The sequence below is a fragment of the Chrysemys picta genome, chromosome 2 (genome assembly GCF_011386835.1).
Source record: "Chrysemys picta bellii isolate R12L10 chromosome 2, ASM1138683v2, whole genome shotgun sequence".
Lineage (NCBI taxonomy): Eukaryota > Metazoa > Chordata > Testudines > Emydidae > Chrysemys > Chrysemys picta.
Window position 1 is genome coordinate 51,728,020 of NC_088792.1, and position 13,965 is coordinate 51,741,984.

At 41.5% G+C, this 13,965-nt stretch overlaps 1 protein-coding gene across 2 annotated transcripts in view; it reads left to right on the forward strand.

Moving 5' to 3' along the window:
• Positions 1–13,965, forward strand: part of GLCCI1 (glucocorticoid induced 1) — a 98,404-nt gene that overhangs the window by 37,808 nt on the left and 46,631 nt on the right. For both annotated transcript variants that reach the window (XM_005299877.4, XM_008163419.4), the window contains exon 3: positions 10,212–10,298. In XM_005299877.4, coding sequence (XP_005299934.2) covers positions 10,212–10,298 — 87 coding nt within the window. The remainder of the gene's footprint in view (positions 1–10,211; positions 10,299–13,965) is intronic.

Here is a 13,965-nt window from a genome sequence, read left to right on the forward strand (position 1 = left end):
TTCCACATCTTTTCCCCCCCTTCAGAAACAAGACTTTAAAAAACTGCTAGTGAAGTTCAACTTTTAGGCATGATCAAATAAGGAATCTCTGCAGAATGGGAAAGGAACACTAGAATCATGATAGAAGGGTGAAGTCAGCTTCATATGGGAGGGCGGGGGAAGCTTGTGAAGTACATCAAAACACATCTTCACATGCACATCTCTTTACAAAGGCCTAGTTATACTACCAGTCTCTTTTTTGGTTATTTTCTTGATTCTCTGAAATATTGGCAACTTTTTAAATTGGTGTTGAGAGATGACCGTGTATTTTACTCTAACTACTGTATAGCATATTCATCTATTTATAGAACATGGGAAACCAGAATTTATAACCAAAGTAGTGGACATGATTGAACAGATGGCAACCAGTTTATTTAAATAAATTGTTCAGTGTTAGCTATTAGCATTGGATGCCACAAGGGATTTTGTTAAGGTTTAATCATAAAATATATAGATTTACTTACATCTTAATCTTCAAATATGTATCCCTAAATATACAAAAGTGTCAATTACATCAGAACAGTTGAGATTTTTTTTTTTTTGTACGTTTGTGCACCCAAGCTGTGTCCTGTGTGGTGAAGTATTTCTAGAGCTCCCTGTACAAAGGCTGTTTTTAATTTTGGAGCTTCAGATGTGACTGACTCCTACCAACAAGTGAGGACCTACCGTATTTGTCTCGTGACCAGTTCAGATCTTTCCATCGTAGTCACCTCCATATTCATGAATTTCTTTGTGCTTCTTGGCTGAGCAAGGTAATAGTTTGGTGCAGAGAAGTATTTTCTAGAAGTTTTCAATAATTACAAGGAACATATGAAAAGTACAGTGATTTCACAGAGAACCCAAGCCACCAATAAGAAAATATCACTTTTTTTTTTTAAGTTGACTTGAACAGTGTGTGACTAGTGAGAAATAGGGAAGAAGAAGAGAGAAATATACTTCTCCTTTACCCTGCCACGCCTTCCAAGAGCTGATATTTTACCACACACTTAGTATAATATTTGCTTTTAATGTTTGATTCTTTAACCAGTTTTTAGAAGTAAGTTGAAAAATGGCGTTTCTATGATAATGATAATTTCAGACATAGTATCAGTCACATCACACATTCTCTATTTTAAACTATTTCCATGTAGAAGAAGAATTATGGACACCCACTGTACTTCCTTGGACTTCAGATCTGACTTGGTCTGAAACAGTGATCGTGTAATGATCCTGCAATGTGATCAGATAAAACTCATGGGTTCAGGAATGTTGTTTGAAGTAGACTACCCAGACATAGGATTCTATGCTGCTGGATTAGACTATAGGATCAGGACACTAGTGAGTTATGTACTGTCAGTTCCAATGATATTTTGAAAGGGAAAAAATTAAAAGAAATGTTTGAAAATTTTCTTTACAAGTGGCACCTTAGATTTAAACTAGAAAAATGTTTAAATTTAATGTAGCTTTGTGTTTTCTTTGAGCATTACAGCATAAAAATAGTAGTTAATTACACTTTGATTTAGTCAGCTTCTGTTAACTTTCGGTTTCTAATACCCAGCCTGGGTGTTTTTGTTAAAAACACCCAACAGAAGTAAGGTGAATGGGTGCTCTCTTCAGGAAACTTATGCTGCTAAACTATGCATTGTGCAATTTGTTATTCGAAGTCATGCAGAATTCTTTTTATGCACAAATAGGTAACTGGTTAATTTAGATTATTCTTTTGAGAAGCACAAATAACACCTTCTGGAGAAATGTATTTAGAATTCTTGTAACACTTCCCCAAAAAATTATGTTAATCACATAGACTAACATAATTTGTTGGGGCAGAGTCAGCATGGTTTTTGTAAAGGGAAATCATGCCTCACCAATCTACTAGAATTCTTTGAGGGAGCCAACAAGCATGTGGACAAGGGGGATCCAGCGGATATAGTGTTCTTAGATTTTCAGAAAGCCTTTGACAAGGTCCCTCACCAAAGGCTCTTAAGCAAAGTAAGGTGTCATGGGATAAGAGTGAAGGTCCTCTTATGGATTGGTAACTGGTTAAAAGATAGGAAACAAAAGGTAGGAATAAATGGTTAGTTCTCAGAATGGAGAGAGGTAAACAGTGGTGTCCCCCAGAGGTCTGTAATGGGCCCAGACCTATTCAAATCATAAATGATCTGGAAAAAGGGGTAAACAGTGAGGTGGCAAAATTTGCAGATGATACAAAACTACTCAAGATAGTGAAGTCCCAAGCAGACTATGAAGAGCTACAAAAGGATCTCTCAAGACTGGGTTACTGGGCAACAGAATGGCAGATGAAATTCAATGTTGATAAATGCAAAGTAATGCACATTGGAAAACATAATCCCAACTATACATATAAAAGGATGGGGTCTAAATTAGCTGTTACCATTCAAGAAAGAGATCTTGGAGTCATTGTGGATAGTTCTCTGAAAACATCCACTCAGTGTGCAGCGGCATTCAAAAAAAAAAAAAAAAGTGAACAGAATGTTGGGAATAATTAAGAAAGGGATAGAAAATATCATATTCCCGCTATATAAATACATGGTATGCCCACATCTTGAATACTGTGTGCAGATGTGGTTGCCCCATCTCAAAAAAAGATGTATTGGAATTGGAAAAGGTTCAGAAAAGGGCAACAAAAATGATTAGGGATATGGAACGGCTTCTGTATGAGGAGAGATTAAAAAGACTGGGACTTTTCAGCTTGGAAAAAAGACTACTAAAGGGGGATATGATAGAGGTCAATAAAATCATGGCTGATGTGGAGAAAGTAAATAAGGAAGTGTTATTTACTCCTCATAACACAAGAACTAGGGGTCACCCAATGAAATTAATAGGCAGCAGATTTAAAACAAACAAAAGGAAGTATTTTTTCACACAACGCACAGTCAACCTGTGAAACTCTTTGCCAGAGGATGTTGTGAAGGCCATAACAGAGTTCAAAAAAGAACTAGATAAGTTCATTGAGGATAGGTCCATCAATGGCTATTAGCCGGGCTGGACAAGGATGGTGTCCCTAGCCTCTGTTTGCCAGAAGCTGGGAATGGGCGTCAGGGGATGGGTCACTTGATGATTACTTGTTCTGTTCATCCCCTCTGTGGCACCTGGCATTGGTCACTGTCAGAAGACAGGATACTGGGCTAGATGGACCTTTGGTCTGACCCAGTATGGCCGTTGTTATGTCCTTAACATTCAAAAATCCAATATCAGTTTTAATAACAGCCAACATCCGCTAAAGTAATCTCACCTCTTGATGTCCCCTTGTCGTCATCCCTTTGAATTCCTCCACTGATTTCCCCCTTTTCCCTATCCTGTAAAGTTTAAACTTCCTATCAGGGCCTTTCATATCTGTTCAACCTAATCTCTTACTACATCATTTCTGTCCTCTGTGCACCACCAGTTCTGCTAGCCCATTTGTTCACTTCTTCCCACAAGTTTCTCCATGCCTTTCACCATGTCATGACCTATATGGCAGGGATAGGCAATCTTTCAGAAGTGGTGTGCCGAGTCTTCATTTATTCACTTTAATTTAAGGTTTCGCGTGCCGGTAATACATGTTAACGTTTTTAGAAGGTCTCTCTCTCTATAAGTCTATATTCTATAACTAAACTATTGTATGTAAAGTAAACAATGTTTTCAAAATGTTTAAGAAGCTTCCTTTAAAATTAAATTAAAATGCTGATCTTACGCTGCCAGCCTGCTCAGCCCACTTCCAGCTTGGGGTTCTGTTCACCTAGGCCTGCAGCGGGCTGAGCAGGGCGACTCGAGGTCAGGGCAGAGGGCTGGGGGGGAATGGGGGTGCAGGGCAGAAGGCTGGGTGTTGGGGGGAGGTCAAGGCAGAGGGCTGGGATGCGTGTGGGGTGCAGGGCAGAAGGCTGGGGTGCTCGGCTCGTGGGGGTGCTCCTAGCCCCCTGCCCTGAGGGGCTCAGGGCAGGGGGCTGGGAGGGATATGCCCTGTTCCACCCCTTTCCCCAAGGCCCGTCCCTACTTCTTTCTGCCTGCTCTATGGAGCAGCGAGCACGCTGCCGCTCGGCTCGGCTCGGCTCGGCTCCGCTCCGTCGCCGGCAGGGAGAGGGGGGAGGAGGAGGGGCCGGAATGCACCACGTTGTGGGAAGAAGGGGGAGGGGGAAGCTTGGCTGCCACAGGACCAAGCTTCTGCCTCCTGCCCCTGCAGGGGAGAGTGGGGGGCTGAGTGGGGCGGGGGGCCGGGACCCCCCCACCCCGCTCTCCCCTGCAGGGCAGAAGCTTGGTCCTGCGGCAGCCAAGCTTCCTCCTCCCTCTTCTTCCCACAGCGTGGCACTTTCCGGCCCCTACGCTCCTCCTCCTCTCAGTTGGCAGGCAGCGTGCCATTCAAAATCGGCTCACATGCCGTGTTTGGCACGCGTGCCGTAGGTTGCCGACCCCTGCTATATGGAATGCCCTCTTTTTCTGATCTGCCAAGCTTTTATTTATTAAAATCCCTCCCTATTACTCTTTGTTATAAGTGACCTGATCCAGATTTGGAATTTTTTTAAAATTATGAAGCCTTTGCAGAATGATGATTTTGGGTATTTACACAGTATATCAACACAAACAACATTTAAAGTTTTAATTCATGGTCTTTATAGATCTCCATAAAGAGAGACATATCGGATGTTGGAAATATACAGAAAATGTTGCTACTTAATACTGTTTTTAAACTACAAAATACTAAGGAAAATGTACAGCAAATAATGATCTGTAGGAATGGGATTCAGGGATTGTGTATCCCCTGTGAAAATGATGCTGTTTTCTTTTCAAACAGGTTTCTGCATGTTTGTGGGATTTTTGCAGTTTTCTGATTTCCGTTGCTGATACCACATTGATGGATTTCAAATTTCAGTGCATTATCAGTTAACTGATTTATTATAGTCTGAGAAATACAAAACTCAGAATCCTTGGCTACAAGCAGTTGTATAAAATGCTCTTTTCATCATGCTCCCTGTAGGCTGGGGGTGCATATATTTACCAATTTGAGTAGTAATATTTCATACAAGCATTCCCAGTGCCTTCTAGTGGACTACTGACATGATTAAAATTATTTACATGCTTAATGTTTGACTTTACAAATCTTTGGACCAATAGAAGTCCTTCTATATATAGTAGTAGTCTTTGTTCCTGTATACTCAGTTCAATAAAGCATTTTAAAAACACATGCACACTGCATAGCAGATAATCTCATTGTCACCTCATCCCCATCCTGCTGTTTGTTGTCCACACTCATAGCATCAGATCCATTACTAGCTTTCGTGGCAAGAACCATGTCTTTGAGTTGTAAAGCATATAGTGTGCATTTGGATGCTTTAAAAAACAAAAAATGAAACATTAAAGTGCTGCCAGATTCAAAAGATTATATGCTCTGGACTATGTACTGTGGTAAAAATAGCAAAAATAGTAAGAACATTTAAGTGATTGGAACTGGGTAATTTCAAACAGAACCATTGTTTTTGTTTAGTCTTGTATGTATGTGTGATGGAGCTTCACTCATCCTTAGAGCACCCTGTTGCGTCGCCAGTATCCTGGGCTCTTTCTGCAGGCTGTCTGTCTCTCACTGGGTCTTCTGTGGCTCAGTCTTCTGGCCAACTCATAAAATCCAAATACCTTTTGAGGTAACAGAATGGTCCAAATGAAATTCAAAAAATAAATCTTAAAACTAAAAACTGCTTCTGCTTTGCCTTTTGAACGGTTGAAGTCTTCTGCTTCTGGGCTCCTTTTCCTGGCCCCTGCAGAGCTTCTCTTCCACAGCAGGATAGTCTCACTTACAAGTCCTACCCTCAAGACTTCTTCCACAGGAGCCTAAGCTGGTCCCAGTGGGTTTCTTCCATCTATTGTACCCTAAGCTAGGGTTCCCCCCACAAAGTAGCCTACTCTGCTCCCTGGTGGTCTTCCTACTCCCTTTCCAGGAGCCGGACTCAAACTGTAGGCCACTCTGGTGTAGAGGGAGACACCGGCTCCCTTTCTAGAGCTTATTGACAAGAGCGCCTCCCTGTCTCCCTTCTCCAGGGACCACAATAGTTCTATTGTGACTCTTATTGTCACCTGTAAATCTTCATTCAGAGCTTGTCCCCAGAGAGGTGTATTCTAACCCCCCTCTTGTGGGTTCCTCCAGGCAGCAACAGCCAAGGGCTTCTCTAGAGAGAACTTTTTGTCCCACCTTTCCTTCTAAGTAACTTTTTCTTGATGCTTTTCTAGCAGACTCTTTCTAGCTCAGCTGTTCCATTATTAATTAACTAAAGAGTGCCACCTGGAGTACCTGATTGCTCCCAGGTGTGGCCCACATGGTCCAGGTATACCCTAACTCTCCTGAAGGTCCATTGGCCCTTTTAAGATTAATGAATGAAGAAACACAGACCTAATTATCAGCAGTTGATATAGAGCTCCTCCTAAGTGTCAGATAAGTTACTTTAGTATTGTACTTTTAAGTGACTGCTCCATCACTGCTTTAAAATTTCTACTGTGCTATGCAAAGATCACCCTACTACTGTTTCCTGGCCACAATTCTTAGCTGAAAACTTTCAAAAAATTACTACCTTTTATAAAAGCTAGATTGGCTTTCCTTTTATGATGATTTGTATCTGGTTCTGAAACACAAGCTAGATATAGTAGCTAATGCAGAGGACTGGTAAAAAAGTATAGTTTATTTAGAATTTGGGTAAATTGCAGAGGTGATGGTGCAATCTGCACCATTTCTGATCTAAATGCAGTGGGAAGAATGTTTGGAGGTACGTATATCTGGCAGGCATGAAAAAGCAGAGCAGAATTACCATACGCATTTTGGAGGAAACACCAGTCTTCACAAAATTGGGTAAATTAGAACAATGGGATGGTATAATGCAAATTGGGATTGAGGAAAGCAACCAAATGTATCCTCGTCAGAGGTTTTTCCCCTCTATTTTGGTCTCCTGCGAACAATTTCTCTCAATGGAGACTTGAACCCTGGACCTTCATATCCCAAAATAGCAGCTCACTCCACCTTTTTAACTTGAGAAGGATATTGCAGAATTGTGTTATCCTGTCCTTTCCACTCTCATTTAGTTTAACCAGCTGCCATATCTTGTTTTAAACCAGGGATCGGCAGCCTTTGGCACGCGGCTCGCTAGGGTAAGCGGGCTGGGTCGGTTTGTTTACCTACCACGTTCACAGGTTCGGCCGATTGTTGCTCCCGCTGGCCGCGGTTCGCCACTCCAGGCCAATGGGAACTGCAGGAAGCGGCGTGGGCCGAGGGATGTGCTGGCTGCCGCTTCCCGCCAGCCTCATTGGCCTGGAGCAGCGAACCGTGGCCAGTGGGAGCCGCGATCAGCTGAACCTGCTGACACGGCAGGTAAAAAAACCAGCCCAGCCCGCCAGGGTGCTTACCCTGGCGAGCTGCGTGCCAAAGGTTGCCAATCCCTGGTTTAAACTAAGCTTGTAAACTCTTTGGAGCAAGGACCATCTCTTATCTCTATAGATAACACAAGAGGGCCCTTCTCTGGTTTGCAGGTGTAGACGCTACTGTAATACTGCTGCTGATCCCTTATTTGTTGTTACCACATTCTCTTTAAGCAGAAGACATCTGTAAAAACACGGTTGGTTAGCTCCTGCTTCTGGCCTGAACTGCAACATCCTTGCTGTTGTGACTCATTGTGGTCTGATGTTGCTGTTACTTTATTTTGCTATTTAATATGCTTGACAATTCTATAAATGAGGAAATTAGGTGTAATTGTAGGACAAGGATGTTAATGTTAAGCTGCCATGAATACACACTTTTTGTAGAATTGAAAACAAAATGAAACTTGAAAAGGCTACCATAACAAGTAATACAAAGAGAAAAAATACTCTTTGAAACAGGATGTTTTTAAGGCCTTCCTTCCCACACAGTTTTTGTGAGATGGGTTTAACAGTGTTTGGGGAGTAATAGATATGTTACCACTTTAGTTTACATATATTTGCAAAAACAGCAGTCCTGTTTGATTGTAGTAAGAGTTTTTGTTTGTTTTAAAGGTTAGTCTTTGTTTGAATAGGATATACATATGGGTCTATGCCCATAGTATTTTGGGATGACAGCGCGCACACACGTGTTTTTACAAAAATATTAATGTTTGACATGAGGTTAAGACAGAGTTGAAAGCAGCAACGTAACAGTTCTGAGGGAGAGATGCTGGCTGGCTGAAGATATTCAAAGAACTGCATGTTATTTTAAGCCTTCAGGACCTGAATTTTCTTTTTACCTGTGTGAATATTGATTCTCTTGGAGTCAAATATGGTGTTGCCTGACTTAAATGCTGTATTTGAGGAATCACTATAGTGTAGTGTTGCAAGCAAAGGACCCGGTCCTGTAAACTCCTTCACACACAAGTAAGTTGATGCAATAGTCCTGTTAAGCTTACCAAGACTACTTATGTAAAGATACTCACATTAATAACTGTTTGAAAGGCCGTGACCTGATTTAGCAGTATATCCACAGAAGAACTTTGAGGCAACTTAGGGGCACAGAGGGCTAGGATTTTAGTAGAAAATAAGGTCAGAGGCAGACTGAAGAGAATGCTAGACCTATGATTCTTAAGTCAGTGAGTTGTTTGTTGTTTTCTGTGTCTCTGTCTTTCGTTATTAAACCAGTTGTAGCACAAGTAAAGTGTTCCAGCCTTTCTGTATCCACATTTCACATTGCTGCTCCTGGAGTTCTTAAAAGTAAATGTAAATTTTAAACTCTGCAGCTGTTGCTTTTGCTGTCAATTACTCTTTGTTCAAGATAATTACAGACTGTGTGCATATAGTAAATGAAAATAGACTGGGGTAGACTATTGATTCTTTTTCCACTCACTTCTCACCAGTAAAAAAATGTACTAACTCCAGAGCTTTGTCTACATTAGTTGTCAGTTCTGCTTCCCTCACCAATTAAATCAGGAGTGCAGAGGGGGGAAGGACATGATCCTGTTCCCCAATTTCTCTATTTAGACCCCTGCTGCCTCTGACTCACATAAAAACGTTTAAGCAGGAGGGCTTCCTGTTTCTGCTGCCTCATGGGGCAGTGTCTCATAGTTTTTTTTAAGAATTCATTTTGTACTGTTTGGCCTTCATCTTTTTATAATGTGAGGATTAGGTTTACAATATTTTTATATAGTTAACAGAATTTACATTTCTATTGCTTTCTAATCTAAATGTCTAAAGTGTTGTGAAAGCCATATATTCCAGGGTTGTTGTTTTTTTTTAAATTGGAGCAACTTGTGATGGTGGATTCTTTTTCATTATTTCTTGTAATCCTGTAGAAATTCTGCTAGCTCTTTAAACAGTGTTGAAAAATAGAAAATACACCAGATTCCTTTCAGTCTTTTTGCTTTAAAACTGCTGGGGTGTGGTGGTTGGGGAGAGGTAAGGTCCCAATCTTGCAAACATACATGAGTAATTTTATGTACATAAGTAGTTCCCTAAACTCAGAGGATCTACTTATGTGCAAAGATGCATGCAAGAGTGTTTCTCTGTAGAATCAGAGCCATATTTTGTAGTAAGAGAGAGGTCATGAAATACTGTCTGAGTGACTAACCTATTTTTATGACAGGCTTGAAAACCTGCCTTAACTCCAATATTTCCACATTTTCCAATGTGTAAATAACCACCTTAACTTTGGCTTATCTGGCTTTCAGATATTGGTGGTAATTGTTTTTTAAATTACAGTGTTCTGTTGTTCTCCCATTTAAGTTATTGATACATATTTACAACCTTACATTAAAATTAAAAAACTATTGTGACCACACTGCAGCAAAGCATTTTAACTCCACATAATAAAAAGAAAGTGTCTGTTATAATTTTTCTAACTTCTGTAACTGCCATTCACTGTGCTGAGCTGACCTTGAAGGGAGGTCATGAACAAATGAAATAAAGGTGATGAAATGAAAGGACTTGATGGGAGATGCAGTTACTGTTGAAGGGAGAAAATGTATAGAATTGTCTATTTTCACTAACTAACTTCATATGCATTGAGAACATTCTCACTACATGTATGTCGGTTTTTGAAATATGCATTTACATGCATGTGCAGACAGTATACTGAATGTTTCAATACATTGCTGGAAGATGAGACCAGTAAATTGTGCAGAAAGTTTGTCTCTTACATGGTGAATTCAGTATATTAATATAAAATAGCAGCTAGAAGTTGAACTAAAAACCTCACATTTGCTGTTTGTTTTCTTTAGACACCTAGCTGTTGGGCAGAAGAGGGATCAGAAAAGAGATCGCATCAGCGTTCAGCATCATGGGGGAGTGCTGATCAACTAAAAGAGGTAAATAGTTTTACATGAAGTAGGTACTCGACAGGCCAAAATTGTAATGCATTTTTAAAAAAAGTTTCACACTAGTATTTTGGAGCCTGGAACGGTGTCTGTGTGCACACCATCACCCATGCAGATTCCGCCCCTAGTTCAAGACAGTGACTTTAGAGCTGCTTTATTTTGTGCCAGCTGAACCATCTCTCCCCAGCTCAACCTTTTGGCCCTGGAGGAGGAGCAGGAGTGGTTGGTGTAGAGACAGATTTGCCACTTAGGAATTTTCCCTATTCAGTGAAAGTTTCCAGAGTAGCCTCCCAGAGAATAGTTATCAGTGGTTCACAGTCATGCTGGAAGGGCATAATGAGTGGGGTCCTGCAGGGATCAGTTCTGGGTCTGGTTCTGTTCAATATCTTCATCAATGATTTAGATAATGGCATAGAGAGTATACTTCTGAAGTGTGCGAACAATACCAAGCTGGGAGGGATTGCAAGTGCTTTGGAGGATAGGATTAAAATTCAAAATGATCTAGACAAACTGGAGAAATGGTCTGAAGTAAATAGGATGAAATTCAGTAAGGACAAATTCAAAGTACTCCAATTAGGAAGAAACAATCAGCTGCACACATACAAAATGGGAAATGGCTGCCTCAGAGGGGATCTGGGGGTCATAGTGGACCACAAGCTAAATATGAGTCAACAGTGTAACACGGTTGCAAAAAAAGCAAACATCTTTCTGGGGTTGTATTAGCAGGAGTGTTGTAAGTAAGACACGAGAAGTAATTCTTCCACTCTACTCAGTGCTAATTAGGCTTCAGCTGGAGTATTGTGTCCAGTTCTGGGTGCCACATTTCAGGAAAGATGTGGACAAATTGGAGAAAATCTAGAGAAGAGCAACAAAAATAATTAAAGGTCTAGAAAACATGACTTATGAAGGAAGATTGAAAAAATTGGGTTTGTTTAGTCTGGTGAAGAGAAGACTGAGAAGGGACATAACACTTTTAAAGTACATAAAAGGTTGTTAAAAGGAGAAGGGAGAAAAATTGTTGTTCTTAACCTCTGAGGACAGGACAAGAAGCAATGGGCTTAAATTGCAGCCAGGGAGGTTTTAGGTTGGACATTAGGAAAAATTTCCTAACTGTTAGGGTGGTTAAGCACTGGAATAAATTGCCTAGGGAGGTTGTGGAATTTCCTTAAAAATCTTAAGTGATGAGCAGGTTAGACAAACACCTGTCAGGGATGGTCTAGATAATACTTAGTCCTGCTGTGAGTGCAGGGGACTGAACTAAATGATCTCTCAAGGTCCCTTCCAGTCCTGTGATTCATACAATGAATGAGGCATATTACTTTTTAAGAGCTCAAGAAGTGGAGCAAATTAAGTCATGGCTGGTCATGATTTTTGAGGCTTGGTGAGGAAGAGGCTAAGTGATTGAAATCAGGAAATAGATGCAGCATTAAAATGTCTATGGGGATGGATATATTAATTAATTGAAGTAAAGCTTTGTGAGTTGTCTCATTATGCTTAAGTTTGGGTTATATTTCATTTAAAAAAAAAACCCTACTGTAAACCAATGTTAAGATTGCAAAGTTTAGTACTCAAAAGTTAGAAAATACAAGAATTAAGGTTGTCTGAGCAGTGTTTGTTTACACAATTAAAATTTTTTTTCCACAGGACCCCTGCCTCATTCAGTGCACAAGATGGATAGTGCTCACTGAATTAGCAGCTGTTCAATATTTTGTGTTATCTTTATTGTTTAATGTGTGGTTGTAGGTGTTTTTTATTGCACACTATTCAACTTTTGCCCTGAATACAGAATCATTAATTTCTTGGGGGCTTTTCTGTGGTGTTCATCACTACAGTATCTGAGTCTTCACAAACTTTAATTTATTTTCACAGCAACCTTGCATGGAGGGTGTGTGAGATATCACCATTTTACAGACTGAGGTATAGACAGATGAAGGTTGAAAGTGTATACTAACATTGGGAGTCCAGCTTGAAATGGCTAGGACGTGATATTTCAACTAGCACTTTAGATGTTCAAACCACAGTTCCCATTGACTTCAGTTGTAGCTGTGAATGTTCAGCACTTCTGCAAATCAGACCCCTGTGGTCTCAAGTTTCACACCGGAAAACAAAGATTACAAAATTGACTCCCTGTGGAAAAATTTGTTTTAAATGACTTGCCTAGCATCACAAGGGAAATCTCTGGCAGATCCAGGTCTGGAATCCAGTTCTCCAGGTCAGACTTCAGCTGCCTTAGGCATGAGACCACTTTTCTCTTCCTGACATTCTTTACCTAATTAGCTTCCCACCTTCTGATTTCTGTAACAAATGAGGCATGAGTCCTACAGAAGACAGCCTCTTTTCACTACACTACCCTGATTCATCTTCAGAGATTGGTCATCATTAGGGTTAGAACCTTTAGATGCATAGCACAGATCTTTACCACTTCAGCCAACAATAACTGATGGTTCTTCTTCAAGTGCTGGTTCCTGTGTGCATTCCACACATGGGTACACATGCAGTCCATGCACCTCAGACGAGAGAATTTGCAAGTAGTGTCCATTGGGCCACACCTGTGCCCTGGCACTCCTCATGCTTAGTATTGAGGATATAAGGAGAGGTGTGGACCATAGGCGCCAACTTTTTCGGGCGCCAGTGGATGCTCAATCCCCACCCCAACTCCGCCCCCTCCCTGCCCCTATTGGACTCCTTCCCCAAATCCCCACCCCGTCCCCGCCTCTTCCCCAAGAGCACCATGTTCCCCCTCCACCCCCTCCCTCCCAGCACTTGCGAGCACTGGGAGCTAGGGGGAGAAGCAGAGCCGCGGCGTGCTCAGGGGAGGAGGCGGATGTGAGAGAGCTGCTGCTGGGTGCAGAACACCCACCAATTTTTCACCGTGGGTGCTCCAGTCCCGGAGCACCCACGGAGTCGGCACCTATGGTGTGGACTGACAGCCTCTCCAGTTCCTTCTTACTGCTTGAATCAGAATCCTCTATGTCCAAAGCTTTTTTTGTTTTTCTACCTATAAGTACTTCTGTATATATTATTAGAATTTAGTGTTTTTAGTGCTTTAGGAGTTCTACAGTTAAAGTAGAGTAGTTTTCCTCATCTCGGGGACCCTTCCCATTTTTCCTACCTTGGGAGAAGGACTATGTGCAGAATCCAGGATTTAAGAACTGTCTCCTGTCTCCTGCCTCCGCTCTTTCTCAGTCAGCAGTGACCATCAGCGATGCTTTAACTGCCCTGGGGAGGTTCACATCTCTTCCAAGTGTGGCATTTGCCGCTCCTTTCCTCTTTTAACCTGAGAGAGATGATTGCTTCAATTGAGGGAGTATCTCTTGCAGAAGGCCATGAGACCCTGCAGTCTGCAAGCAGCGCTCCTCCGAGCACAAACTCTGGAGCAGAGGCCAAAGCTGATTAGTCAAAGGAATGGTTGCCTTGCATGAGAGTAAGAGGCACTCTCATAGGAACCAGAGCAGATTCCCTTCTAGGTTTGCTCCTCAAAGAAAGGATCCCTCCCTGACTCTGGCCTGGTTTTGTGAGTCTTTGTGTACAAGTCCTAAAGACTTAGGTCTGCCTAAACCTCCCACCCACAAGGGTAAGGTGTGAAAGAGAGAGGATCTGTTGATATTGGCTCCAGTTCATGAACCAAAGGATCAGCACCCACTGGCATCAACAGAGA